Consider the following 25,790-nt stretch of genomic DNA (forward strand, 5'->3'; position numbering starts at 1 on the left):
AACTGCCTTTGTCAAAATGAAATGTGTCCAGAAGATTGTATACGGCCTGCTGAAAATATGGTCATCAAAATGCCCTTGAATAAAAAAAAAAAAAATACATATTTTACTTAAATCATCAAGACCACCCTGACTGTGCTGTGCTGTATTAAGGCAGCTCCACAAGCCTCTGCTACATTAAATTAATTTCACTTAATAAATCTCTGTTAAACCCTGCTGTTTGTATTTTGAGCAAAGAGCTCACAATGGACCGACCAGGAGCAGCCAAAGACCGGTGTCTGCCCGCGGTGTGCTCCTTATCTCTTGGTAGCTTGGTACTCATTTTACGTCTTTCCTGGTTGAAATTCCATATTTCCAATTTCATATGTTTCACATTTCTTTTTGCTGATTAGGGTGCAAAAAAATAATAGATTACAGATTTGTTTAAAGCCATCTGGCAGATAATGCTGGATGGGTTTAATTACTTATTCAAACTAGTAATTTGAGACTGAAAAGCTTCCCCATTTACATGGAATAATATCATATGTTGGAGGGGATGATTGCTGACAGTGATCTATACGCAAATACCTCCGCTTTCACTCTCAATGAAAGCATTCGATTTGATTCTGCCACCACAGTAATGGCAGCATCGGAGAATACATTAGCAGCCGGCAGATAAGCAGTGAAAGTTATCTGTATTCAAACCGCTGCTCAAGGTGTTGTACTTTTTATTTTAATTTCGCTAACCCTGTGACCTTTTCCCGAGCGCCACCCTGAGGACAAACGGTATATTTTTAACCCAATAGCGAAAATAAACACTATATATTTTTGTTCAGTTCCGCGCATTTGTGCTGTGGAGTTTAATGAACATAACAGCTTCTATAAGTTGCTGCTGTAGCACGGCTTAGGTTCGATTTATTTCGTATCATGCATGTGCTTTTTCAGGCAACTGTCATTTTGAAATAACTGGGAAATTACAGCTGTTAATGCATCATTAATGAGAGTGGCCCGAGAGAGAGAATGGATGGATAAATAGACGGAAAGTGAAGGAGGGAGGAGGAAAGGAGAGAAATCCCAGACCTCGCCAGCATCTGTGTCCTGTTTGTCGGTAATCTCCTCGCTGTTGTGTAAGGCCTTTGCCTCAACAAGCACTGAGCTCTCTCTCTGTCTCTCGCTCTCTCTCTCTCTGTGTCACACACACTGCAGTCGTCAGTAGTTTTATTAATATACACAAGGCAAATATGCCTTTCAAACGTCTTTGCACGCAATGTGTTGATGAAACACACTTGTGTGTGAGGAAGCAAACATTTGATGGTTGGATATTTGGCCCAGCGAGTTGTGTTTCGATGGTGTTAAAGGAGATTGAGAGCATAGGTCTTCAGAGAACAGCAATTACAGGGAAGTAGGGCAATATGACACGTGACCTACACTTCAGAGCACAAATACACACACATGCACAAACACAGTGAACATGACATCAGAAAGTACTGAGCTGGAGAGTAGTTTTAGTGACTGACTGTGTGTGTGTGTGTGTGTGTGTGTGTGTGTGTGTGTGTGTGTGTGTGTGTGTGTGTGTGTGTGTGTGTGTGTGTGTGTTCGTTCTTAATCCTATTATTAATCAACCATTCCACACTAAAGAGGCAGAGAAGGAAAAGAGAGAGGGTGAGAGGAAAAAACTTAATTGTACCACTTCCTCCTCTGCAGGTGCCAGACGATTAATTGTCATTTAATAATTTCAAATATTTGATTTAATTGTCTTTTTTGGTTAATTTTATGCCAGTTATTATGGTATAAACCTAATCATAGTTTAATAATACACATACACCTTAAGAAGAACAGGAGACATTTATTAACTTTGCTTATCAGGGCATATAAATACAGATTTCTTAAATATACAATGCCTGGAAAACCATGTGGAAATAATTATTATAACATTTCTATAAATTTCTCCCATGCATGGAAATGATTCTAAAAAGTATGCAAAATAATTGCTATCAGTTGAAACAATTGTGATCAGGCTATTATGCAATGATTTACATGCTTAGTCTACTACCTGGGGGGTGGGTTTCTGTCCTTTTACTGAGCTAAATTACATAAATTATCATAATTACATAATTCCACCGTGTGCCACCATGTCAGCAAAACTGTCAATAACTGTTTTTCCATGCTATTGTTTACTTTCAGTTAATTTTAGTGACTGTAAGACAAACAAGACATTATTTAAAGACAAGCTAAACCTAGTTCCTACTTTTAGTAACCATTATTTCCAGTACTTACTCAAAACGCAGGTTTCTCACTGAATTGATCTCCCAGCAATTTTAGGGGGGAACATGAGTGGGAAGAGAGACGTCGGAAAGAAGGGAATAGAGATTAAGGAACGGAGTGTGCTGACAGGGTCTCTGGTGTCACTACACTGCAGAGAGCTGGGCGGAGGAAGGAGCACTGAACACACACACACACACACACACACACACACACACACACACATATATGCACACAAGAACATGCAATACTCATTACCAGTCAGATATTTATTTAATTAAGTTTCAAGTGCAACTGACAACACTTTCTTCATCAACTTCTGCGTGTGCTTTTATATTTTCTAAAACTGCTCACGGTGAAAATATGTCTGTGTTTGCATACATGACTGAAAGGGTGTTGTTTTTTGTATAACGATGCAGGCAAACACAAACACACAGCCGGCCTATTTTGATCAGATGAAAACTGTCACCACATTACATGCCATTCATCTTTCATCTTCAATTAGTCATCCATCATCCTTCATTTCCGTTTAATGTTTCCCTTTTCTGCCACCAACTCTGGGGAATAATTCCACCCAAACCCTGCTTGCAGAAATACCTGTACATCTGCTGCGTTTCTGAAACACATCTGTGAACTTTATGTACACCTCAACAGTGGAGCACAGCAGAGGGGAGGATCAGAAAACATTAACGTAGCGAAAGAACAAAGCAAACAAGCAGGGCACAAGCCACGTCATGCTGCTCCCCACTGGACGTTGGCACTGTGCTCTTTACAGGTCAGATGATGGTGTCTTGTTATTTACAGAGGACAGAAAACGTTGACGGGGGAAAAAACTGCGATTTTATTGCTTTCTATTGTTCTATTATTATCTTATTGCTTCCTGTATGCTGCTGTAGCAAAAAAAATTCCCCTCGGGGATTAATAAAGTAACTACCTAACCTAACCTAACCTAACAAAAGTAATAGGCCCGTGTTTTGTAGCTCATTTTCTTTTTCCAATGTTTGAAAAAAATAAAGAAATAATCTCCCTTGTGCAGTAACATTTTCAGTTGAAAGTTTTAAATGTTCCATGTTAGGTTCTTAATAGGTGATTTAATTGGTTTCACAGAATATCCAATGTCCAGGAACGTTACATGGAGAGGGTAGATGACCAAAATTTGAAACCAGCATTTCATCTCTGTCAGTGATGGGATTGTATGTCTGTAAATTGTAATCCATGGCATTGATTATTTATATTTTTTTTCAGGTCAGCGCCGTTCAGTTTTTGTCCTTATCTCTGTTTTCTTCACCTTCTTTGACCACTGCCCCTCTCACAGCCTCCCCCTCTCTTAGCTTCTGGTTGTGAAAAGATTTACATTCAATTTTCCATGAATTTTGTTCTAAAATCCAGCTCAGAGTTTTTTTCTTCGAACAAGTATTTTTCACACAGATTTAAAACTTTAAACTTGGCTAAAACTTATTTTGCCTAGCCTCAGCTTTCATGTCTGTCATTGTATGTTGAGGCATAGCGATGCTTGTTCACCTCTCTCTTTCATCGTGTATCTCTATAATTCTCTCATGTCTCTCTCTGCTCTGTGTACTCTCTTTGGGCCATATTCAGAGCTAAGTGCACATAATGAGGAGTTAATACCTCATTAAAAACTAAACACTAAAGAGCTGCATTATGTAAATGTAGCATCAAAATGATAATAGAGTTGTTCCTTGAATCTGAAGCTTTATATCTTGTGGTCATGAATGAAAGACTTTGAACTCATGTTATTTCCTGAAGATTTCATGAGGTTTTACTGCATGACGAAATGCTGATAATTCATTGACCCTTAAGTGAAGTGTTATCCAACGAGTAAATCCAATTAAACATATTAAAATTGATATTTCCTGAAGTTTGCCCACACCTTTTGCTGTTAATAGAAACTCTGAAGTCTTTGGTTGTTCTTTTTTTTTTTTTGGTGTGATTGAGCAATTTAGAATCTGTTTTTAAATCTCACTTTACGACACAACGTACACTATAGAATATCATTTAGAACCTGAAGTCTGCCAGTCTTCCTGGCAATGGTTGTGTTTGTTTATATGAATTGTGCTAATTTGTGAATAACATTGTGGTAAGGACTTGTTGATGCATACAGCATCTTTAAAGATAACTGCTTTTACTGCTCACATCACTGCCCTCTTATTCTGTGGGCAGTGTGTAATGATGTTGATGCTGTTTGGATTGATATGGTAATGGCACAAATTACCAAGTGGAAGATGTGGTTTAAGGGCTTCCTTGAAAATCTCTTCAGCCTGCCGTCAGACATGGTGCAGCAACGAATTACCTAAAGAGATTTAAACGTTTCTGAATTTAGATATATGGCACTCAGTTTGAGAGCAGCTGCACGGTGCCCAAAAAGTAATGGTACATCTCTTTCTCTCTCTCACACTTTACCTTTGCAGTCGAGGGTTGTTGCCTGCATGACAGCTATCCTCAGTCAGATGGATGATCGTCACTATGCTACGTACATCGAAACCTTTACTGGAACCTCTGATCTAGTGGTAATAACACACACACACACACACACACACACACACACACACACACACACACACACACACACACACACACACACACACACACACACACACTCTCGCTCTCTCTCTCTCTTGCAGATATCTATTGATGCTAAGATATTTATTCTTCTCTTGTCCAGGACTTCTTGATGGAGTCCTTTCTACTTTTCAAGGACTTGATTGGGAAACATGTGTATCCCTCTGACTGGATGGCTATGATCATGGTACAGAACAGGTACCATATTACAAGTGTACACACACACACACACACACACACACACACACGCACAAAACCAGAAGTTTTAACCATACACCTGCACAGTTCCAGGTCTGTTTCTCTGACTATATAGGCCACAGCGCACCCAGTGTGTCTGGTTTCTGAGCCCACGAGGCTTGCTTGTGCATTTTTAAGGATTGCCAACATCCACGGCGACTTGTTCATCCGCACAAACCCACATGGGGATAAGTTAGAGATAGCAAAGCTGGGATCAAGGCTGCGATGATGAAAATGGCTGATGTGACAAATGTGTCCGTGTGAGCTGATGGAGTGAAAGCTATCAGTGTATTTTTGTGATGTAAGCTAGAGGGGAGGCCGAAGCTGTGTCAGAGGAAAAGGCAAAAGTGAAAGTGAGGTAGAGGGAAAGTCACACTGATAAGGAGTCTGCAGACTGGGGTTAGGGAAGAGATGTGCAGATACGGAGAGAAAGTCCCACTTACAAGAAAATGAAAGAAGACGGGGAATGAAAGCGGATGGCATTTGGCTGTGGATAATGATAGACTGACAATGTTTGAGGAGGGAGACTCGGAACAGTTTTGCTACTTAACTTCAGAAATGCATAAAGTCATATCTCCCTGATGCACCTGCACACTGTGTTAAGTTGCTATCAGGATTTATCACTGTGACAGAAGGTTTGAATGTGAAGCAACATATCAGTCTTTTTTTAAAGCGGTTGTAAAGCTGTCGGCTTGAACAGCTCTCAAAGCTGAAATTCTTTGATAAACAACAAATAAGTTGCATTTGTTTTTATTCTTCGGCACTGGTTGTATCCTCAAAGGTTTTCCTTTTTCATTAATACTGATTATTCAGTCATCAGTGATCAAACTCCACCACTAGAAAATTCCTTTTTGCATAATTTCACTTTCAGTATTTCCTTTTTATTTGATCCAGCCCTACTTTGTTGGCGTTTTTTGCTTGTGTGCATTCATAACAGCATGTGTCTGTCCATTAGAGTATTCCTGAGAGCCATCAATACCTATGCTGACACCATGAACCAAAAGTTCCTCAATAACGATGACTTTGAAGTACAGGTAAGTGTGTTTGTGGGTGCAGTATTTCAGAGCTTTATCTCATATTGACAGCATCTGTGTTATTGTGCCTGTGCTACATACCCTCTCTTCCGCACTCTTCGTCCCTGTCTAGTTGTGGAATAACTACTTCCACTTGGCCGTGGCGTTTATTACCCAAGAGTCTCTGCAGCTTCAGCACTTCTCGCCAACCAAGAGGAACAAGATTCTGACCAAGTGAGAGAAGGGCCATTTAATCTCCTTATTTACCTTCACCTTCCTACTCTCCCCTGCACGAATGAAACACTCTTTGATTTGTGATCTATTCTGGAGTCTGTTTTTACTGTTTAAACTCCCACTACCTATTAAAACCTTGTGTTACCTGTAGAGCGACATTCAATTTAGTTCATGCTGGGGCAGAGTGGTGCAGCATTATCTTCTACACTGTGTTGTTCAGTTTCTAAGGGTGAAAATAAGACTATTGATTAAGACATTATTTCTAAATTAAGATTTGTTTTTCTGTCCCTCACTTACTCTTGTTTACACACATTATTTCAGATATGGAGATATGAGGAGGCTCATTGGCTTCGCTATACGCGACATCTGGTACAAACTAGGTAAGAAAATCTCATTTATAGTGTATAATTTAAGTACAGCTGCGTTGCTGCTTATTGGTTTGACTTCTCTCCATGACACAACCAAAAGTCTGTGGATGTTTTCTTTTTTCCATACAGCATTAAAGGTTCACTATGTCAGCACCATTTCGCATAGACAGACATAAATATAACATAGCATAAAACATTAACATTAACATAAAATTCACAGTATTCCTTGGTAGGTAGAGAGAGCAGCATGTACAGAAATATAAGGCTATATTCTGCCGATAGGAAGCAGAGCTGAAAGTCATTAGGAGAGAAAACAACTTCTTGAATTTGGTGGACAGAGAGCGGTTAAGATGCCTGAGGGTAAGTGGAAGGTGGTGAGCATGGGCTGAGGGGTCAGATACAATTTTACATGTTTTTTCTATCTTTCAGGGAGCCATAAGATCTGTTTCATTCCGGGCATGGTGGGTCCCATCCTGGAAATGACCTTGATCCCTGAGGAGGAATTGAGAAGGGCCACTATTCCCATCTTCTTTGACATGATCACCTGTGAAGACACACAATTTGGAAACTTCCACAAGGTACATACAGACATGAAACTCACATAGGAACATGTGAATATAGGAAATACATATTGAAAAACATAAAAAGACAGACACCAATAGCATTCACATCTGTCGACACTTGCACAAATGCAACCATGAAATCCACTCTCGCACAGAAACAATGGCATACACGTATTGTCATCCTCCCTCGATTTCCTGTGACATTGCTTGTAAAAGTAAAAGAGACACCTTAATTATGCTTGCATAATTGATTTATTCTTCTATTACTTCTCTCTTTTGCTTCCTCATCTCCCTTTTGTCCTCCTCATTGCATTCACTCCCCCTCTCCCTCTTTTTTTTTTTTTTTTTACCTTTGCAGTTTGAGAACGAGATCATTCTGAAGTTGGACCATGAGGTAGAGGGTGGAGGAGGAGATGAACGATACATGCAGCTGCTGGAGACTATGTAGGCCTAAGTATTAGTATATACCATATAAAATGGTATGATATCAAACATCCACAGCTTTGCTATGTCTTCTTAGACTTAACTTTTAACACTTGTCACCGGTCTCTCAGCAGTACACTATTGCACAGAGCACTGGCAGCACTGAATAACAAGGCAAGAAGCCTCTCAGACATCTCTGATGATTAACTTGTGGATGCTTGTCTGCCAGCTTGCTGGATTGTGCTGCCGAGAAACCCACGCTGAGGCCACAGGTGCAGCACTTTGTCTCCTTGGTGAAGGGACTCCTCATTCGTCTCCTTGACTACCGCACCGTGATGAGCGATGACAGCCGCAACAACCGCATGAGCTGCACTGTCAATCTTCTGGTAAGTCCCACCTTCTTTGAAAGCATCAGACAGCTGTCAGAGTTGCCCTTGCCTCGCTTTTGAAAGTCTTGTAGGCGTCATAAGCTTTCTCAGTCACCTCCTATACAGCACATGTAAGGTGTTTAAGTGGGCCTCCAAAAAGAGCTCTAAACAGTGGAAATAAAGGACTAATTTAGAAGTTGTGTCGTACAATTTCACCATGTCTTTCCTCCACATAAATGTCATCATTGTTTGTTTTCTTTATGCTTTACCGATGCTTGCTGAATCTATCAAAATCTCTCATCTTTTGTGAATCTGTATGTGTCATGATTGATTTGCATTTACTGACAATAACCTTGTGATTGTTGGTCTGTGCTTTGTAGCTCAAATATAGAACCCCACAGCAAAGAGTTGCTGATTTCAGACACACACATCAAACCACACACATCAATAAACCCATTATTAATTGAGAGACTAATGTCAGAAGAGACCAGTAAGTAAGTTTGTTTTACACGGATCTCTGTGTGTAATCTCATCTATACCAAAAGAGCCAAACTAATTGAAGAGTTTATTATGAAACTCAAATTTTATGTCTAGTCTCTCGTGCCGAGGTCCCTCTATTCTTTTTCCACACTTAATTTGTGTGCTGATTGATCTGAAGGAAAAGATTCATCATTGTGTCTGGTCTCCGGCTGTTTGCAGAGGGTTGCATCAGCTCTTGTCTGTTTCACATCTTTTCTCTTATATGATCTCCTAATCAGATTCTCCCCCCACAGCATTCTCAGGTTTTAGTAATAGGATCCCATCTACCTACCATGCGGTCGTCTCCACAGCAGATTAAATCGCATGATTCCTCCTTCCAACTCTGTCTTTCGTTTCCTTGCATCTTTCAACTTTTAGGCATTTCTGAGATGTAAACACCGAGAGGGATCAGTTAACAATAAATGGATGTGTCTGTTTTATAATGTGGGTTTTTTTTTTAACCCCAACGGCTGCTGGCACAAGGCAGAGGTGTTTAGCTTTGTAGTCTGTGGCTGCTGCCCAATAGCTATTCTATTTCATGTGTTTGGCCAGAGCTGAAAAATCCTTTCTGCAGGTAAGCAGGTGCTAGTCCACTCCGCTATCCATGCCCCTCAGGCTAAGTACACTCAGGACTTATACACACACAAACAATCACATTCGTTTTTGTTGTACTTCCTTATCTAAATGCACTTTCAAAGAAACTCAAATGTACCAGAATTCACTGAAACAGATACATCGCGCTGGCTGAAGCGAACTCTGCTAACCTCGATTTAAAGGGTTGCAGCTTTATGATTCCACTTTCAGCTGCTCGCAAGAGCATGTTAGTATCGCAGATATCACTAGTATACAGTTTACCATGTGTACTGTATGTGGAGAATTTTAAACCGTTGCCACTTGGTATGCTTTGGCATTTAAGAAAGCTGCATGGATGGTGTAGGTCTACTGTAGGTTGTGTTGTTCAAAAGATGTGTCGACTGCTGCAAGTACAAACATCTGACCTTCTTGATGGGCAGCCCTACAGCAGGAAATTGGCTTACTGAATTTAAATTGCATTAGTGGCATCAATGATGTATCTTACCCTTGCAGAAATAACTAAAGTAGGTATAAATATATGTTCAGTATGCTTTGGTTTCTCAACAACTCTCACTATAATTGAGCCCTTCTTTTCTTTGTATATTTGTGGTTGTGTATACATGTGTATGTGTGTTTGTGTCAATTACTTTTCTGTGTTATTTTGTGGTGGTGATGGGAGGTGGAGTAAATATCAGTTTGTTCCACTCCTCTGTTCTCTGTAGATGCCATTAAACTTCATTAAACTGGGAGTTTGTGCAGTTCAGATAACAAACGCACATGTCCACACTCCCACACATGTATAAACAGTATAACACACATAAAGGGGGCACACAGCCATTTGGAAGAACACTCTGCAACACCAATACAAAATTACAAATTTACAGTGCTTCAAAATTATTTTAAATATCTCACACACACACCACACTAACTTAATCTCTCATTGTGCTTTTGCAGAACTTTTACAAGGACATCAATCGTGAAGGGATGTACATCAGGTATTTAAATGCTGACTCTGACATGAAATATGTTTAAATGGAGTATGTCTGTGTTGTATGAGCATGTATGCACACGTGTGTGTGTGTGTGTGTGTGTGTGTGTGTGTGTGTGTGTGTGTGTGTGTGTGTGTGTGTGTGTGTGTGTGTGTGTGTGTGTGTTTGTGTGTGTGGCTTCATAATCTGACAAGGGATTATATGAGTTCCACTGAATTAATGTCACAATCCACTGGATCAGCCCTGGGTCTGACTGGAGGGAGAACAGGGAGACATGATGAGCAGCAGGGAGGGAGAGGCGGAGAGACAGAGAAGAACAGGTTTTTGCAGGAGAAAGAGACAGGAAAAGAGGGAAAGTAGATCCCACGCTGCATTTCTGGTTACGGCTTTTAGACATGTTAATTATCTAAATGTGCAAATATAAAGCTCAAGTCAGTGGTTGATCAGCTGCCTCCATCAGCTTTGTGGAGAATGCAGCAACATTTTACTGTCGAGTTAGTCAGTGTTACAAAAAAATATCCATGGTCACGTGATCTTATATTGAACAATAATAAATTATGAACCCAAAACTAATTATGTTTTGGCTCATTGTGAATTATGAAACATTACATTTGGAGATGAATTGCTTCATTTTACATTGAACATGACATTTAACTGTTTATGCTTACAAGTTCTGAATATGATCTCGTCTTGATCATTACATGTACCTGTAGAAGCTAAACCAGATGTTGACTGAGAAAATATGATCTTCATTTAGAATTCTCTTTGTGCCGCTGTCCACACCCCAAAACAAGCAATATTATGTGCACATGATGAAACTCTGTTCAGTCGTGTTCAGAGTTGCTCATGCAGAACTCTGTATCATTATCATCACATAATCCAACAACAGTAAAATATGGAACACTCACATCATTGGCAACATTCAGGAATACACAACAAAAAAAAAACACTTTGGCCTAATTCCATAATACAGTGCATATTGTTCTAACTATATGCCATATGTACAATATGGTAATCATCACAGCAGAGTGCTTTTTCCAATTGCTTTGTCAGATTTTAATTAAACTTTAGGACACTGTTGCCAAATCAACTTTTAATGTTACTTTTTGTATTGTAAAATCCTCACCAGAAAATGATTTTACTTAACTTCAACAGCTCTTAGCACCAACTCTGTTATCTTTGTTATAGGATTATCGTGTCTATCAACAGCACATTAAAATGCATTAAATCTGTTTAATTTGGATAATTTTGGCAATCTTTCAGTGTGAACATGCAACACGCTCAAAACCCTCCCGGAGTTTGTCGGAAAAATTGAATGCTGGCCTTGTTTGTGTCATGCCCACTCAAAGTGAAGACTAGTTTTCAACAGCTATGGACCACACATGAAACTAGACTGATTTAAAAAAAAAAAAAAAAAAAAAAAAAAAAAAAAAGAATTCCGCAAATGTACTGTACAATAAGTTTCTGACAATCGTAGATATAGAAGAAAGAATAGCTGCAGCTTCCTAAATTCGGCTCATGAAAACCATGTCAGTTGTGAAAGGACTGGTCCAGGCAGAAAGAATGAGGACAGATGGGTGAAGAGGGAGAAGGTGATGAAGAACAGGAGGTCACAGAAGGATGGAGAGAAAATGAGACAAATGAACAGGCAGCAACAAGACCATCATAACCAACAGAACAGGCCAACAAATCTTCAACAATGAAATTATTACAGCTGAACGTGAGAGGAAAGAGTTGGGAGGAGATGAGACGTTACAAAAAAACGCTGTCGACATTTAGGCACACAGAATGAGCAGTTTGCCATTTGGCAAAATGTTTTCTTCAGGCAGAAGGAGACAGATAGAAAAAAAAAAAACTAAAAGCAGTAGTAGTAAAAGAGTAAATTGTTCCACAAGGAGCCCAGTGTTCCCATTTTTCTCTTTGTCACGCTCATAAAACATGATGGCGCTACAAACATCTGTTAGACATATGTTAAATTTAGTTGTATGTGTGTGTGTGTGTGTGTGTGTGTGTGTGTGTGTGTGTGTGTGTGTGTTGGAGAGAAAGACGGTGCCAAATTTGGGATTAAGGCTTCAGGCTGCCCAACAGTGGCATCTAGTGGAGTGATGTTTAATTTGGCTATTGGATTAATTTCCTTGTTTGTGACTTTGCGTGTGTTTGCGTGCGTTCAGGTACCTCTACAAACTGAGGGACCTTCACCTGGAGGGTGAAAACTACACAGAGGCCGCGTACACGCTGCTGCTCCACTCTCGTCTGCTCAAGGTAAAGCAAACACACACACACACACACACACACACACATGCACGGACACACAAACATAAATACATATTTTGTCAGTTTAATGCTGCAGCCAGTGTCTTGCTCTGCCTAATTACTTGTCTGCTGCGACAAATAAGACACTTTTTTTATTAGCTGATAAATGGTTGCTACGTCGCTGGCCTCCAAATGATGAAGCTTTGAGGTTAGTTTATGGCATGGTGTCGGCCACTGCAGCTAGATCACTATGGTGATTGATGCAGCACACTTGCACCGTGTGTGTGTGTGTGTGTGTGTGTGTGTGTGTGTAGGCTTGTGTGTGAGAGGATGTGCGTTCATATGACTGAGAGTGTTTGACCTCTTTTGTCTCTTCATCTCTTTTATGGGACACTTAAAGGCTCACGTAGAGGGACAGAGGAATAAGGGCATTTTTCAGTCTTTATCTCCTCCTCTCTGTGTCTGCTATCATTACATCAAAGTAGTTGAACTCTATAGAGTTTTTTTATAATCTCCATTCATCTGGAGTGTCACTTCTGTCTTCCCTGTTTCCCATTTTGGGAAAGAGGAGGCTGTAACACACAGCATTTCATAATCTTCTTCCTCACTGTCCTAAGCAGATTAGATGGTTTTAGAAATCGTAATGTACTTTTTTGTTATGTTTCTAAATTAATTTCAGTTTAATTTATGTAATAGAAGATAAGCTATTGCTTCATTTATATAGTGAATGGGCATTGTGTTGCTGTTTTTGGGCACATTTTGCATTTGACAAATATTGATTTATTGCAACAAAGAAACTCTGAGCTTCAAGTTCTTCTTTTTTTCATTACTGTAATAGGTGAAATGGCAAAAATTTGAGTTGTCCCGACGACAAAGTTTTAATTTTTGTTTAAAGTTTTGTCTTTTATTCCATATCACTGTCTTCCTTTGTGTCTCTGCCCCAGTGGTCAGATGAGATGTGTAGCCCGCAGTTTGAGGTCTACGGCTCTCAAACCCAGCGGCAGCTCAAAGAAACACTCTACGACACCATCATTGACTACTTTGACAAGGGCAAGGTCAGTATTGTTGAAGACTGTCGCGCTTCTCTTCAATTATTAATGCTGTTACTCGCGTCTATGCCTTCATGGAATGATGTTTAATCCAAAAAATGTTGAATGTTCCTAAGTAAATTGAAGATTTTTCACAATGGAGAAACAATCGTCTCTAGAGGTTTCTAACAGGATAGTTAAGCTTTGCTGTTGCTAAAGAACATCACTGTTTCCTTTCACAACTCGTATAGAGATCTTTATACTTATATTTTGGAAAATGCTGCTTTTCTGTATCATACCTTCAGTATCCTTTCAGGATGAGACACTATTGCAATCACACCGCCATCGTCTCGGTGCAGTACGATGGTGACACATTCATTTTGTATTCTCCATGAGTGCTTCATGTTCTCTGAAGCAGAGATAAAGACTTCTCTCCACTGTACAGAGAGCAGGGAACTTTCATGAGATGAATTCCCATCACAACAGCTGCCAATGATTTATTAGCAGATGGTGTAATGAAGGACACTGTTTCTTTCCTTGGTGTGTGTGTGTGTGTGTGTGTGTGTGTGTGTGTGCGTGCGTGCGTGTGTGTGTGTTTAGATGTGGGAAGAAGCCATTACTCTGTGTAAGGAACTCGCAGAACAGTACGAAAACGAGATCTTCGACTACGAGTTACTCAGCAAGAGACTGGTAATACATCACTATCGCATGCCTTTATATGTTCTGTGTAACAATCATGACCACAGAATTTTGCTGATTTTTCTTTCCTCTGTCTCCTCTCCTGAATTCCCTTTCTAAAAGTTTCAGAGGGTCTCGGTTTTAAGGGGGGTGTTTGAAGGAAAGGAAGAGAAAGGAAACATAGCTCACTTCCAGTGCAGCTGTTGCTTCCTTTGTTAAATTAAATACTCAATATAAATAGAATATTCTGAAGTTGGTTTTGTCTGTGGCATAAATTAATAAAATAAAATGAAACAAAACGTAATCTCTGCAAACTGTCCAGCATTCTGTGTTCCAGTTCTAAATTGCATTGAGTCATACGTTATTTTATTTAGGATACATTCTTCCTGATAAGTTCGTCATCTACTCTCTCAAACATTACCAATGATTCAGCACACCCATTCTTCCACGTTTAATTCTTACTTGACACTTCAAATCCCTCTTTCAAACCAACATCTTACTGAAGAACTCTGGTTTGAGCTTCTATTGTTACCATATGACCCCAAAAGTGTAATTCCTCAATGTCAATCTTCAGCTACAATAAACCTCCCTCCAACTCTTCTCACTGTCCTCCCAATCACTCTTCTGCTTCTTTCATCTTCTGCTTTGACAACTGACCCCCCCCCCCCCCCCCCCCCCCCATTTCTAACTTGAGGTTGAGCACCACCTTCTCCTCTGTCTCCCCTTCACTCAGCTCATCACTTCCGCTCCCAAGTGAGAATTACACTTTTTACAACAATGGACAAAATCTCTCTTTAAATGACTGCCGCATTGGCTCTCTCAGCTAATGCTGAATTTATGTGGTTATATAAATGACAGGCGTTGCCCTTGGATGACATGCACTTTTTTTTTTAAACATCTATCACCCTCTCAGGCCCAGCATTCTGCTGAGGGTAGCTTTGTCATTGGCATGAGCTGATTAAACTGCCCCAGCTGCACACAGTGCACATTCAAAACTCTCCACTGAGCACACTGTCTGTTTCCCTCCTTGTCTCTCAATGCAGGAGAAACAAGCGAGGTTCTATGAGAATATTATGAAGATCTTGAGGCCGAAGCCAGACTACTTTGCAGTGGGCTTCTATGGACAAGGCTACCCTCCATTTCTCAGGGTTTGTATTTATGTCACTGCTTAGTTAGAATACAAATGAAGAGTATATATAAGCACTTCTTGTGTTATAGAAATAAAGTTTATTGTAATTATCATCGGTTTCATAGAGTACACATAGATTCACATTGTTCACAGAAGTAACACTGATTCTTTCATGTGCAAACGGGTCAAAACAACTTTTTCCCCGATTATCAGCCATGAAGCTTAGCTGTTTGAAATTGCAGCAATGGACAGGTTTTTGGAATACACCAGCGTGATAGCTAACAGAATGGGACACGATGTACCTGCTGGGAACTTTGTAGATCTGTGGATTTCAGCAAACTGCAGAAACAAAATATTGCAATGTTTATTACCCCTGTATTCGTTACATGTGTTAATCTGCTGTGGTAAGGAATATGTCAAAGTCACTGACTCTTTGTTTGCCAGTTCTAGGTGGACTTTACAGCTTAATTTTTTTTCATTATCATTATCAACATCAATTCATTTCCTCTGGCTGCAGAACAAGGTGTTTATCCACCGTGGTAAGGAGTATGAGCGCAGAGAGGACTTCCAGAACCATCTGATGAGCCAGTTCCCCAGCTCTGTGCGCCTCAACACCACCACCATGCCAGGAGATGAAATCAGGAACTCTCCACTTCAGTGTATCCTTCAGGCAACATTACACACACAAAAACACATTAATATTTCATCATGTGGAGACATATATACAGCAGAAAGCAGAAAATGTGAATGCTACAAATGGTCTTCAGTCTTCACAGGTACACCAGTATAGAAAATGAGTACACAATTATTAACATGATAAGATCAACAAAGAATCAATATTCTTTAATAAAACATATCAGTGGAGTTTTTTACCCAAACACAATAAAACCAGACATCAGATTTATTTCTATTAGATTTTTTTCATCCAGTTAGTTTTAATTCTAAGTTTAATTTTTGTCAACTTTTGCATTGCCTTTTGGTTGCAGCCCTGCATATTAATCCCCAGCGCTAGAGGTCAGACACATCACTCACCTATCAGTTTGTACACTCACACAGGGAGAGTGAGATCCTGTCCATCATGTAGAGACACATTTGTTTCTGAGCGATGTAAACCAGACATCCAGTGTTTCACAGTTCAGCCCGTCCTCGAGATCCCTCCTCGCTTGAAGAACAAACCTGTTCCTGACCAGATCATCAAGTTAGTGCTGTTTTTCTAAAGTAAAATGTCTGTGAAATGAGAAGCGAACACTGAAAACGAATTGTCAGCTCTGACTACATTTTCCTCCTTTGTAAATGATTTCTTTTAGTTTCTTTATTTGACTTATGTCTCTTCTTCTCCTCTATGTCCTTCTTCTTACACAATGTAGCTTCTACAAGTCCAACTATGTGCAGCGATTCCACTATTCCAGACCTGTGAGGAAAGGACCTGTGGATCCAAACAATGAGTTTGTTGTGAGTTACAGTTAATGAAATGAAAATATTTGTGACCACAGGGACCATGGAGGCGTTTCAGAGGCTATCGTATACTTGTATTGTTGCAGCCTGAAAAGATGAGTTCCTGTTCTATAAAGTAATAGGATTTTATTCAACATCAGGCTTTAGCACAATTATACAAGCACTTGAGTTTTCAGATGAGCTCTTGAGATGCAGCATCAGATTCAGGTATTACTTTGGTGTACGATTAGATTAGATTAAATCAGATTGTTCAGCAAGTGTCTGGTAAGAGTTCAGACTTTAATATAAGATATAATATCAGGTTATGAGGATTCGCAAGAGGCAGAGATTCATCTAACAGCTTTATTATTTTTTTTCTCCTTTCCATCCCTTTTTGTTTCAGTCTATGTGGATTGAGCGCACAACCTTCACCACTGTGTATAAACTGCCCGGGATTCTGCGCTGGTTTGAGGCCACTGACACGAAAAATGTACGTCTGTGGAGGCGTGTTTTCACTCCATGTTTGACTTGTATGTTTCCTGTGGGATACTGTCTCTCGTGTAACGTGTTCCCCATCTCACCATGACTGAATAAATTCCTTTTCTTTCTTGTTTTTGATGAATATTTCATCACACCCAACTGTGAAAAACGAATCTTGCCTCCTCCCTCATTTTCTTTTCCTCCTCCTTTCCCCTCCTCTTCCTCCCTTCCTCCACAGACTACCTTGTCTCCATTGGAGAATGCCATTGAGACCATGGATACCACTAATGACAAGATTCTGACCATGATTAACCAATACCAGGGTGACTGGAGCCTTCCCATCAACCCCCTCTCCATGCTGCTGAATGGCATCGTGGACCCAGCTGTCATGGGTGGCTTTGCAAAGTATGAAAAGGTAAATTGTTAAACTGTCGGCCCGCCCTAATTTGTAGCCCCATACAAATAGTATTGTCAATTAATGACCATTATACTACTGAATACAGCTCCATCTGAGTTTAACGATGAGAGATTAAACAGGTGATAATCAATCTTTATTGCTATCTGTTGTAAAATATGTATTATGACCAACTGGAGCTTACTGTCACAAAATTTTAAACCATTCATTCGCTTCTATTCTAATTAAACACGGACAGATACTCTTTCACTGTGTGTGTAGATTTAACAAAAGACTAAGACTCACCATCTCAGAGCTAGTCCTCATAAAGTTATCCGAACTTAATAGACTGCTTCAGTGCAAGACTCGTGTTTCATGATGAATCGACTTAAATACTTTTAGTATCAATAGTCAGTATCACCTCAGAAGACTCTGAATATTATCAAAGTCAAATTCTGCAGCCAAAATGACGTTAAGTGAATTGTGATTACGTTGTGTTAGAATTTGATTTAACCGTAACTTGAAATATTATTTTGCTCAGTATTAATATCACATATATGAAAGGTATCAATATGTTTACAAAGTACACAAGCGGGTGGAAAAGTCAATTATTATTTTACAAACTGCCTGAGCAGGTGAACCATATACAGAAGCTGTCATTCTGTAAATATTGAACCTTTCATTTGTGTCAGGCGTTCTTCATTGAGGAATACAATCAGCAGCACCCAGAGGACAAAGACAAACTGCTGCGGCTCAAAGACCTCATCGCATGGCAGGTGCTGAACATGTTCACACACATTCTGAAATACATGTACACACCACATATAGTTGAGTTATTTTCAAGTGGTTGTTCTGCTGACACCATAACGTTTGTTTTTACAGATTCCATTACTAGGTGCAGGAATCTCCCTCCACGGGAAGAGAGTGACAGATGACCTGCGTCCTTTCCACGAGCGCATGGAGGAGTGTTTCAAACAGCTGAAGAAGAAAGTGGAGAAGGAGTACGGAGCCAGAGAGCTGGTGAGAACTGTAAAAGGAGATAAGAACGGGAGAAGAGTGAAAAAGCGTGAAAATTAGAGCCTTTTTACTGAAACATGGTGCATCTGTAATCCAAAACATCTTCTTTTCTGCAAGGCTGGACACAGAGTTACTGCGGTAGAGCTGCGCTAATTAAGCTGCAAATTAGCTGACTCAGGCGAATTTACAGATCAAAGTACTCACAAAACCCTCTGAGTGAAGTGTTGATATGGGATTTCAACCTTTAAATCTCTACAACCAGAACACTGTTTGAATGGTTGGAATGGAGGCAAATACGGTTATTAACTTCTAAATTGTTTCTGCCCTTTAGGAGAAATTAAGCTAATGATGAGTGGAGTGATGATATTCTATGATATTCCAAGAGTGACTTCACTTTCTTTTGCTTTTCTTTTCTCTTTAAAGATGTACCTCTGCTTTGCTTTGATGCCACTTTGTCTTTTTAATCGACATAATGTTCAGATTTCTCTTTCTCTCTCCAGCCGGACATAGATGAGAGAAAGTCAACCCGTCCTCGTTCCATGCTGCGCTCCATTCGTCAGTCCATCATCTCGATTTCCTCACTGCAGGGATCTGAATGTGGGACTCCAATTAAGACCCATGCAGACAGGTAGCATACATGTTTGTGACCTCATCTTGTGACCTTAGGGTATCAAGAGAACCCCAAAATCCCTTGCAAGAATGAATCTGCATCTCATCTATAGGTGTATCCTTCATCACGTATTATGACCAACTGGGGCTTACTGTCACAAAATTTAAATTCAGTGTTTAACCTCTTTAACTTCCAACTCACGCTCGTTCTGCCTCCTCGTAGGGACTTCCCTCCTGATTCACCAAACTCCTGGACCGCCACCCTGCAGCGCTCCAGTGGCAGCGTAAGTGCAACGGTGGAGGAGGGAGTGGTGACCGTGGGCGATGCAGAGGTCAAACTGAGGAAGAGTAAGAAGAAGAAGAAAAGGAGCAGCATGATCTTCATCAGCGAGGAAAGAGAAAGGACGAATACACTGGACAGCAAACGGGTGAGAATTATCAATAGTGGAATAAAAAAAATGAGAAAATCTGAGGAATGAAATGAGGGGACGAACCGGTAAGTTACCATGTGAAGGGATGTTTGGGTCATGAAATGACGAGTGTCTGCTGAAGTGCTGTTGCTGAGTTTTGTGTGATCTCTGTCTCCCTCTAGCTGTCCAAGAAACAGGAGTTTCGCAGTGACACCAACTTGTCTGAGCCAAATGAGGGAAACATCCTTTTGACCAATGCCAACTCCAGATCACTACCTGCCATCACAGGTGGTAAACACAAATCCTCCTGGTGCTGCACAGCGCACAGTAACTGTAAAACATTTTTGGTTTGTAAATCATGACCTGAGAGGAAGGCCTGTGTTTTCTTTTCCTGTTCTGGAAAGCTGACTGTAAGAAAACCACAAGCAAGGTCATGACAGGAATGCCTTTACAGCCATGCGAGTGTGTTAGAAACTAATTGGCAACCTGGGGAATGTTGCAGTAACAACCTGACCTAACACACACTCCGATGTAAGGCAGCAAATTAATGAATCAGCCATTTTTCAGAACTTGACAGCAGTTTCATCCACTTTACGTTTGTTTGTTTTTGTTACATAACCCTGCTCTTTAAAACAGTGCATCAAATCACAATTCAATGATACTACACTGGCATCCTGCAATGATCGGACCAGCTGAGCCAGCAATGACTGTAGTGTTAATGCACTACTTCTGATTAGCACCGCTGACTTCAAGCAGCACTGTCTCATTGATCACACACACACACACACACACACACACACACACACACACACACACACACACACACAGCGCCACTAGTGTTGTCAGAGCACACAGTTCATCAGCAGAACAGCTGAAAGAGCGCAATTAGTCACAAAAAAGGTGTCTGGCTGCAGGGAGAGTCAGAGGTTTTGTTGTAAACTGGTAATCAGTGAGACACAAACACTAAATCCTCAGTTGTTCCTGTCTGTAGGTCTGTCCTTGGCAGTGGTTGGTGGAGCAGAGGAGGTGGACCTCTCCAGAGGCAAGAGGGACAGTAAGAGCATGTCTGTCTGCATGACCTCTGATCGAACCGCAGACAGACGCTCAAAGGGAGTCATGAACCTTCTCTTCAAGTCTAAGGTAGATGAAAAGACCAACATGGTGAATGCTTTTTGATAGACAGATATTTAGTTGACATTCAGGAGTAAGAACTAGAGTTAAAAGACTACTTATTGACTTTCTTATAAAGCTACAGCCAACTTATCACCACTTAATTCTGTATATATTTATACTGTACCCTTTTACCAGTCTTTATGCCGAGCTAAGTTCCTGGACTGCTGGCTCTTTTCATATTTCTTTTACATACTTGAGTGCTAGCAGCCATTTCATTTATCTCTTATTAAGCATATAAATAAGGTATTTCTGAGAGTGTCAAACTTTTCTTTAATGTGGTACTACTGCAATTTTATCATCAGCCTTCATGTCTGAAAGGCACAAATGATTCTTATGGCTAAATGTGGAGACTAAATCAAATTCCTGTCTTTTGTGATTCAGGCAAAAAGCTATTTGGAGTATTTTTTGTTATGGGTTTAATACATGTCAAGTGAGCATTGGTCATTTGATTCACAAACAATTTGTATGATGAGAAGTGCTCTTTATAAAGCTTTTAATGCTTGGAATTTTCTCTTTATCATCATCAGAAAGATCAAAAATAGATTTTCTTTTAAAAAAAAAAAAAGTCACTAAAACTAAATCTGATGAATCTCATATTACTGTAGTTATTGCTGTCTTTGAACTTTTAATTGTTGCTGTGTAAATGTGAGTTATCTTTGTTTGTAGTGAAGGTTACTATTTTTTATTTTATGCAGGGTGATTGTTACCCTGGTTGGTTGGTTTTTATCCTTTCTGTTTTACTGATTTAGTGGTGATTTTTGTTAGTTTATTGTTTTTGTGTGGATCCTAGGAAGACTAGCAAACACTTTGTGGAAGCTAGTGGAGGTCCAAATAAAGAATGAAAAATTAGTCTTTTGATAATTCCATGAAATATTATAATGTGAAAGATTTGAATTTACTGACATTTATTATTTGAACATATTTCAAGTAGTTTTTACCATTCATCCTTGTATTCACATTATGCATATTTGTTTGTTTCAAACAGAGCTCCAGATCAGATGATGTGAAGCCCGGTGATCCAGCCAAAGACACCAACAGTCACTTCTGAAAACCATCATTCTGAGTTCTTATTTCCTTCTAATTTCAAATTTCTATGCGTATGTTTTTCAGAAGGAACTAAACCTGCAGCCAAAACCAAAATTTTGCTCTCACTCACTCAGCCCGCCTGTCAATCTCTGTATTGCTGTTGCCTTGATATAATTGATTTTACCTATCAATAAAAGCTATTTTTGTTGACTGACCTTTTTTCCTGTTAATTTAAATGATTCCCAGTGAAGCTAAATAACATCTTACAGCTTTTCAATCAATTCTGCTTCTACAAGAATGAGCAAACACAAACCATCCCGCTGACGTGCTGGATTAAAAAGCTTCTTCTTATATGGTTTTCAGCACTGTCGGGACTGAAGTTAATGGGAAAATAATAATTTGCTAAAGCACAAAGGTTACCGTGCCCTCCTGAAAGATTTCAAACAGGAAGCCGTTGCCAAAAAGCTTTGGCACTCATACAACAAACAAGAAAGTCTAATGAATTCAAAATTAAGTCAACAAAACTGTGGAGCTGATTGTACAAATGTGACATCGGAGTTGTTTGTACACAGGATTTATAACAAATTATTTAGAATACTTTTCCATCTAAATTATATTGTACAGGATTTGAGATTTGATCGTTATTGGTTTACTTTCTTTAGAATTGAAAGAAAAACAATATAATGCTTGAATTATTAAGTTTGGAAATGCTTTTTTTGGTCAGTATTAGATGACGAAATTGATATCACTCTTATGTCTGTGTGATAGACAGGAAGCTACAGCCAGGATCCATAATCAACATGTTGCTTAGTGTTTGTTTTATGTATAAACGCGTTTTGTCTCTTCAGTGAAATATATGCAGGATGTGTTGCCTGGCAACCAGTGCAGTGATTTCCACAGTGTGCAGCAAGTCATTACTCGGTCTTAAATTCTTTCGGATACCAAAGTAAACCCGTCTTGTGTACAAATTAAACAAGGTGTTTAAAGTGTTAGACAGAACCACACTGGTTGGCTTTCCCTGTGCTTCCTGACTTTATGCTAAGCTAAGCTAATCGCCTCCTGGCTTTAGCTTCATGTGTTACATGAATGTATACATGAAAAGATGGATACCTGTCTCTCTTGGCCAAATTTAAAGCCATCAAAAAGGTATCCATCTTTTCAGGTAACTCTTTGACAGAGGTCGGTAGAAACCTGTCTGATTCCATACTGTAGATGCTGGTTTGTCTTTTTTGGAGTCACTAAAAAGTTGTTAGTAGTGAATAGGACAGTTACAGCCTGTGCTCGAAGGTAGTTTTCAAAGTTATAGACTGCTGTGTAATCTGTATTCTGTGTTGATGTTACGAGATATCAGTCCACTTGTTCCCTGAAGAATTTTTTTTCTGAGAGGCAGTGTGAAAATGAAAGAACAATTTAGGATAGACCGGTCAGCGAGGACGCTGTCTCTACAGAATCCCCGGTCTGAAGAACTGTACCGTAACATAAATTCCTCCGGTGCTGAGCAGATTTCCCCTTTTCTCCTGGAGCAGAAGACAAAAAAAAAAAAATCTAGGAAGAGAAACATTGCAGCCTTCAGGCCTGTTGTGCAGCTTTAGTTTGTGATTTCTGTCACCTGTAGGTCTGAATCCGAACAACTAAACCCCCGCAAAACCCTTGCAGACAGTGAGTAACTGTGGTCAGCAGGAATATTCGCGCAAGTCTTACTTTCGTCATTGACTTTACTGACATTGTAACAAAGACAGTGAGAACAACTGTCAAAAGAACAGGCTGATGTATTTTATGAATATAAATTAAAAGCTTGGTATAGTGAAATTGGGAGTTAATGCCTCACCGACACTGGCAAAAGGTCATTATGTTAAAAATAGGATTTGAAATTAGGCTGTTTTAATGATTTGTAGATGTGGATGAATATCTCACATTTGGCCATCGTGGAGGTTTTATTTCCTCCTGTGAGCTCTGTACCGCGGGAGTACAGACAGTCAGAGGGTGATTAAGAACAATGGAGACATTTCTCCTCTCCCTTATTAATTCTGCCATTATCTGGTGCCACACTGACCACCAGGTTACTCCACAGCCTATTTAAAGTTGCAGACTTGCCTTTTAAAAGTCCTGTACTGCAAAACTTCGGTCTGGCATGAGTTTTTTTTTTTTTTATTAAACCATATGCTGCGTGACCACCGAGTGATTTCAGCCCACAGACATCTATCTCACTTCTGCAAAAAAAGGATAGATTGGGTTGGTGGCAAAGTTAAATGATAAGCTGTATATTCTCAGAGGAAATGAGAGGTGCAGCATTGCTTGGCTGATCAACAGATTGATTTCCATCGAAAAAAATTGAGGCTGCCCCCAAAAGTGTGTAAATTTCACAAAATACTGGGTAATAAAATCACTGGTGTGCAAACAGAGAAGTGCAGAAAAGGTTCACATTTTAAAATATAGAAACATGAAGAGCATGCTCAACAAGCTATCGATGATTTATTTGAAAACAAATTCAAAACTACGACTCGTTATTCATGGGTCTTGGTGGGACTCTTTATATTCATATCAAAGTTAATGATCCTGCCCTGCGGTTACTTTGGTTTCTCCTGATGGAAAACCCTTCAAAAACTCAATGCAAGTCCTGCAGTTATAATAAGTGTTGGCTGTGAAGACACACCAAACTCTTGTCATTAGAGAAGAAGTTTTTATGAGAGATGCTGACTTGGATGTTGCTACTGTCCACGTCCTATTCATTGGTATGTGTGCTCAGGTGACATTTTGCTGGCTGTATTTTGAGGACTTGTCTTGACAGCTGCAGGTATTTTAAGTAATACATGTACTTTGCCTTTAGAAATCATTTTCTGTAAGTGTAAAAAAAATTCACAGAAATAGAAAACCAAACAGACTGTCTTCCTTTTATAGATGCAACTCAACTGCATCTAAAACCCGCTGAACATCTTTTAGTTATATGATCAAAAAAATGTAATACAGTCGGAGGGTTGCAGGCCTAATAGTCAGTGTTACATCTGTTAAAAGTACAGAATGTATTTCATTTCACACTGTTATCATTATATCAGTTACCAAGATATAAATAGGGTTTCCTGAATTGTCAGTGCTTAATGCAGGCTTCCTTAGAAGGTACTTAATAAGATTCCCAGCAGGGAGCTGAATGAGCACATCAGTGGAACAGAATTTTGAAAAATGTTCAAAAGAGTGAGATACTGATCTACTAAGAAAACATGATTTTTTTTTTTTTTTTTTTTTTTTTTTTTTAAGCAGTAAAGGAATAGTTCAGCTGTATGCAATAGATTTTACATGGAGAAACCCTCACAGAAAAACAACATGAATTTCACGTGCAAAAACTTGTGATCCCATGCACCACATACGCATATGATTGTGCACATTTGAAATAAGTATTTTGTCCATGGGAAACCTGTGGTTTTGTAATATTTTCATGGTGTAATGTGTGAAGCCCATGTGAAAATGTATTCACATATTTCCCCCATGTTATCATATGTTGGAACACGTGGTAAACATCTGTCATACATTTGATCACACATGTCCCATGTGGAAAACATAGGAAACAAATTAGTGCTGTAAGGGAACCAATCTTCTGTCTGCTGCACCTCAGTGGATACAACTGTTTTATATTAAAGTTTCATTGTAAATATGGTCAGCAGAAACGTCCAGGCAGTTTTGAGACAACAAGCACAAAAGTACAGTTTGAGTTGGTCTCTGACTGATACACTTGAACTGATCAATACGGAAAAAAAACAACATCCAAAAACTGTTTTTCCAACCGAAAATAATAAAGTGTATAAAGTATCCATATTTTACCAAAGACAATGTGGTACACTGATAGATCCAAAGCTGTTTTGAAGGATTTATCTGTTTAATCAGTTGTAATGATGGTGATGTCAGTAAAATGTGCAGCTGTTTATTTATAAGTAAAATATTCATTCAAATCCAATATTGAAAAGTTGCCTACATTAATCTATAATTCATTCATGCGTTCACTCAGTAAATATTTTTTTGCAGATTTCAGATGTAATCAAACATCAATAGAGTTGATAGACAC

At 39.4% G+C, this 25,790-nt stretch overlaps 1 protein-coding gene across 1 annotated transcript in view; it reads left to right on the forward strand.

Annotated features, from left to right (window-relative positions):
• dock2-like (dedicator of cytokinesis protein 2) overlaps window positions 1-21,950 on the forward strand; it is a 94,980-nt gene extending 73,030 nt beyond the window's left edge. Inside the window, exons 27-51 of the mRNA XM_069170664.1 lie at window positions 4,668-4,766; window positions 4,922-5,016; window positions 6,011-6,089; window positions 6,202-6,302; window positions 6,624-6,682; window positions 7,100-7,248; window positions 7,592-7,677; window positions 7,886-8,042; window positions 10,071-10,111; window positions 12,277-12,367; window positions 13,303-13,413; window positions 13,987-14,076; window positions 15,108-15,212; window positions 15,711-15,852; window positions 16,310-16,391; window positions 16,561-16,645; window positions 17,031-17,117; window positions 17,346-17,522; window positions 18,194-18,277; window positions 18,384-18,521; window positions 19,019-19,146; window positions 19,351-19,555; window positions 19,720-19,825; window positions 20,529-20,677; window positions 21,696-21,950. Coding sequence (XP_069026765.1) covers window positions 4,668-4,766; window positions 4,922-5,016; window positions 6,011-6,089; window positions 6,202-6,302; window positions 6,624-6,682; window positions 7,100-7,248; window positions 7,592-7,677; window positions 7,886-8,042; window positions 10,071-10,111; window positions 12,277-12,367; window positions 13,303-13,413; window positions 13,987-14,076; window positions 15,108-15,212; window positions 15,711-15,852; window positions 16,310-16,391; window positions 16,561-16,645; window positions 17,031-17,117; window positions 17,346-17,522; window positions 18,194-18,277; window positions 18,384-18,521; window positions 19,019-19,146; window positions 19,351-19,555; window positions 19,720-19,825; window positions 20,529-20,677; window positions 21,696-21,758 — 2,709 coding nt within the window. The 3' untranslated portion in view covers window positions 21,759-21,950. The remainder of the gene's footprint in view (window positions 1-4,667; window positions 4,767-4,921; window positions 5,017-6,010; window positions 6,090-6,201; window positions 6,303-6,623; window positions 6,683-7,099; window positions 7,249-7,591; window positions 7,678-7,885; window positions 8,043-10,070; window positions 10,112-12,276; window positions 12,368-13,302; window positions 13,414-13,986; window positions 14,077-15,107; window positions 15,213-15,710; window positions 15,853-16,309; window positions 16,392-16,560; window positions 16,646-17,030; window positions 17,118-17,345; window positions 17,523-18,193; window positions 18,278-18,383; window positions 18,522-19,018; window positions 19,147-19,350; window positions 19,556-19,719; window positions 19,826-20,528; window positions 20,678-21,695) is intronic.
• Window positions 21,951-25,790: the final 3,840 nt, after the last annotated feature.

This window comes from Embiotoca jacksoni, unplaced genomic scaffold (genome assembly GCF_022577435.1).
Source record: "Embiotoca jacksoni isolate LCO1_2020_lvr unplaced genomic scaffold, fEmbJac1.0.p SCAF_5, whole genome shotgun sequence".
Classification (NCBI taxonomy): domain Eukaryota; kingdom Metazoa; phylum Chordata; class Actinopteri; family Embiotocidae; genus Embiotoca; species Embiotoca jacksoni.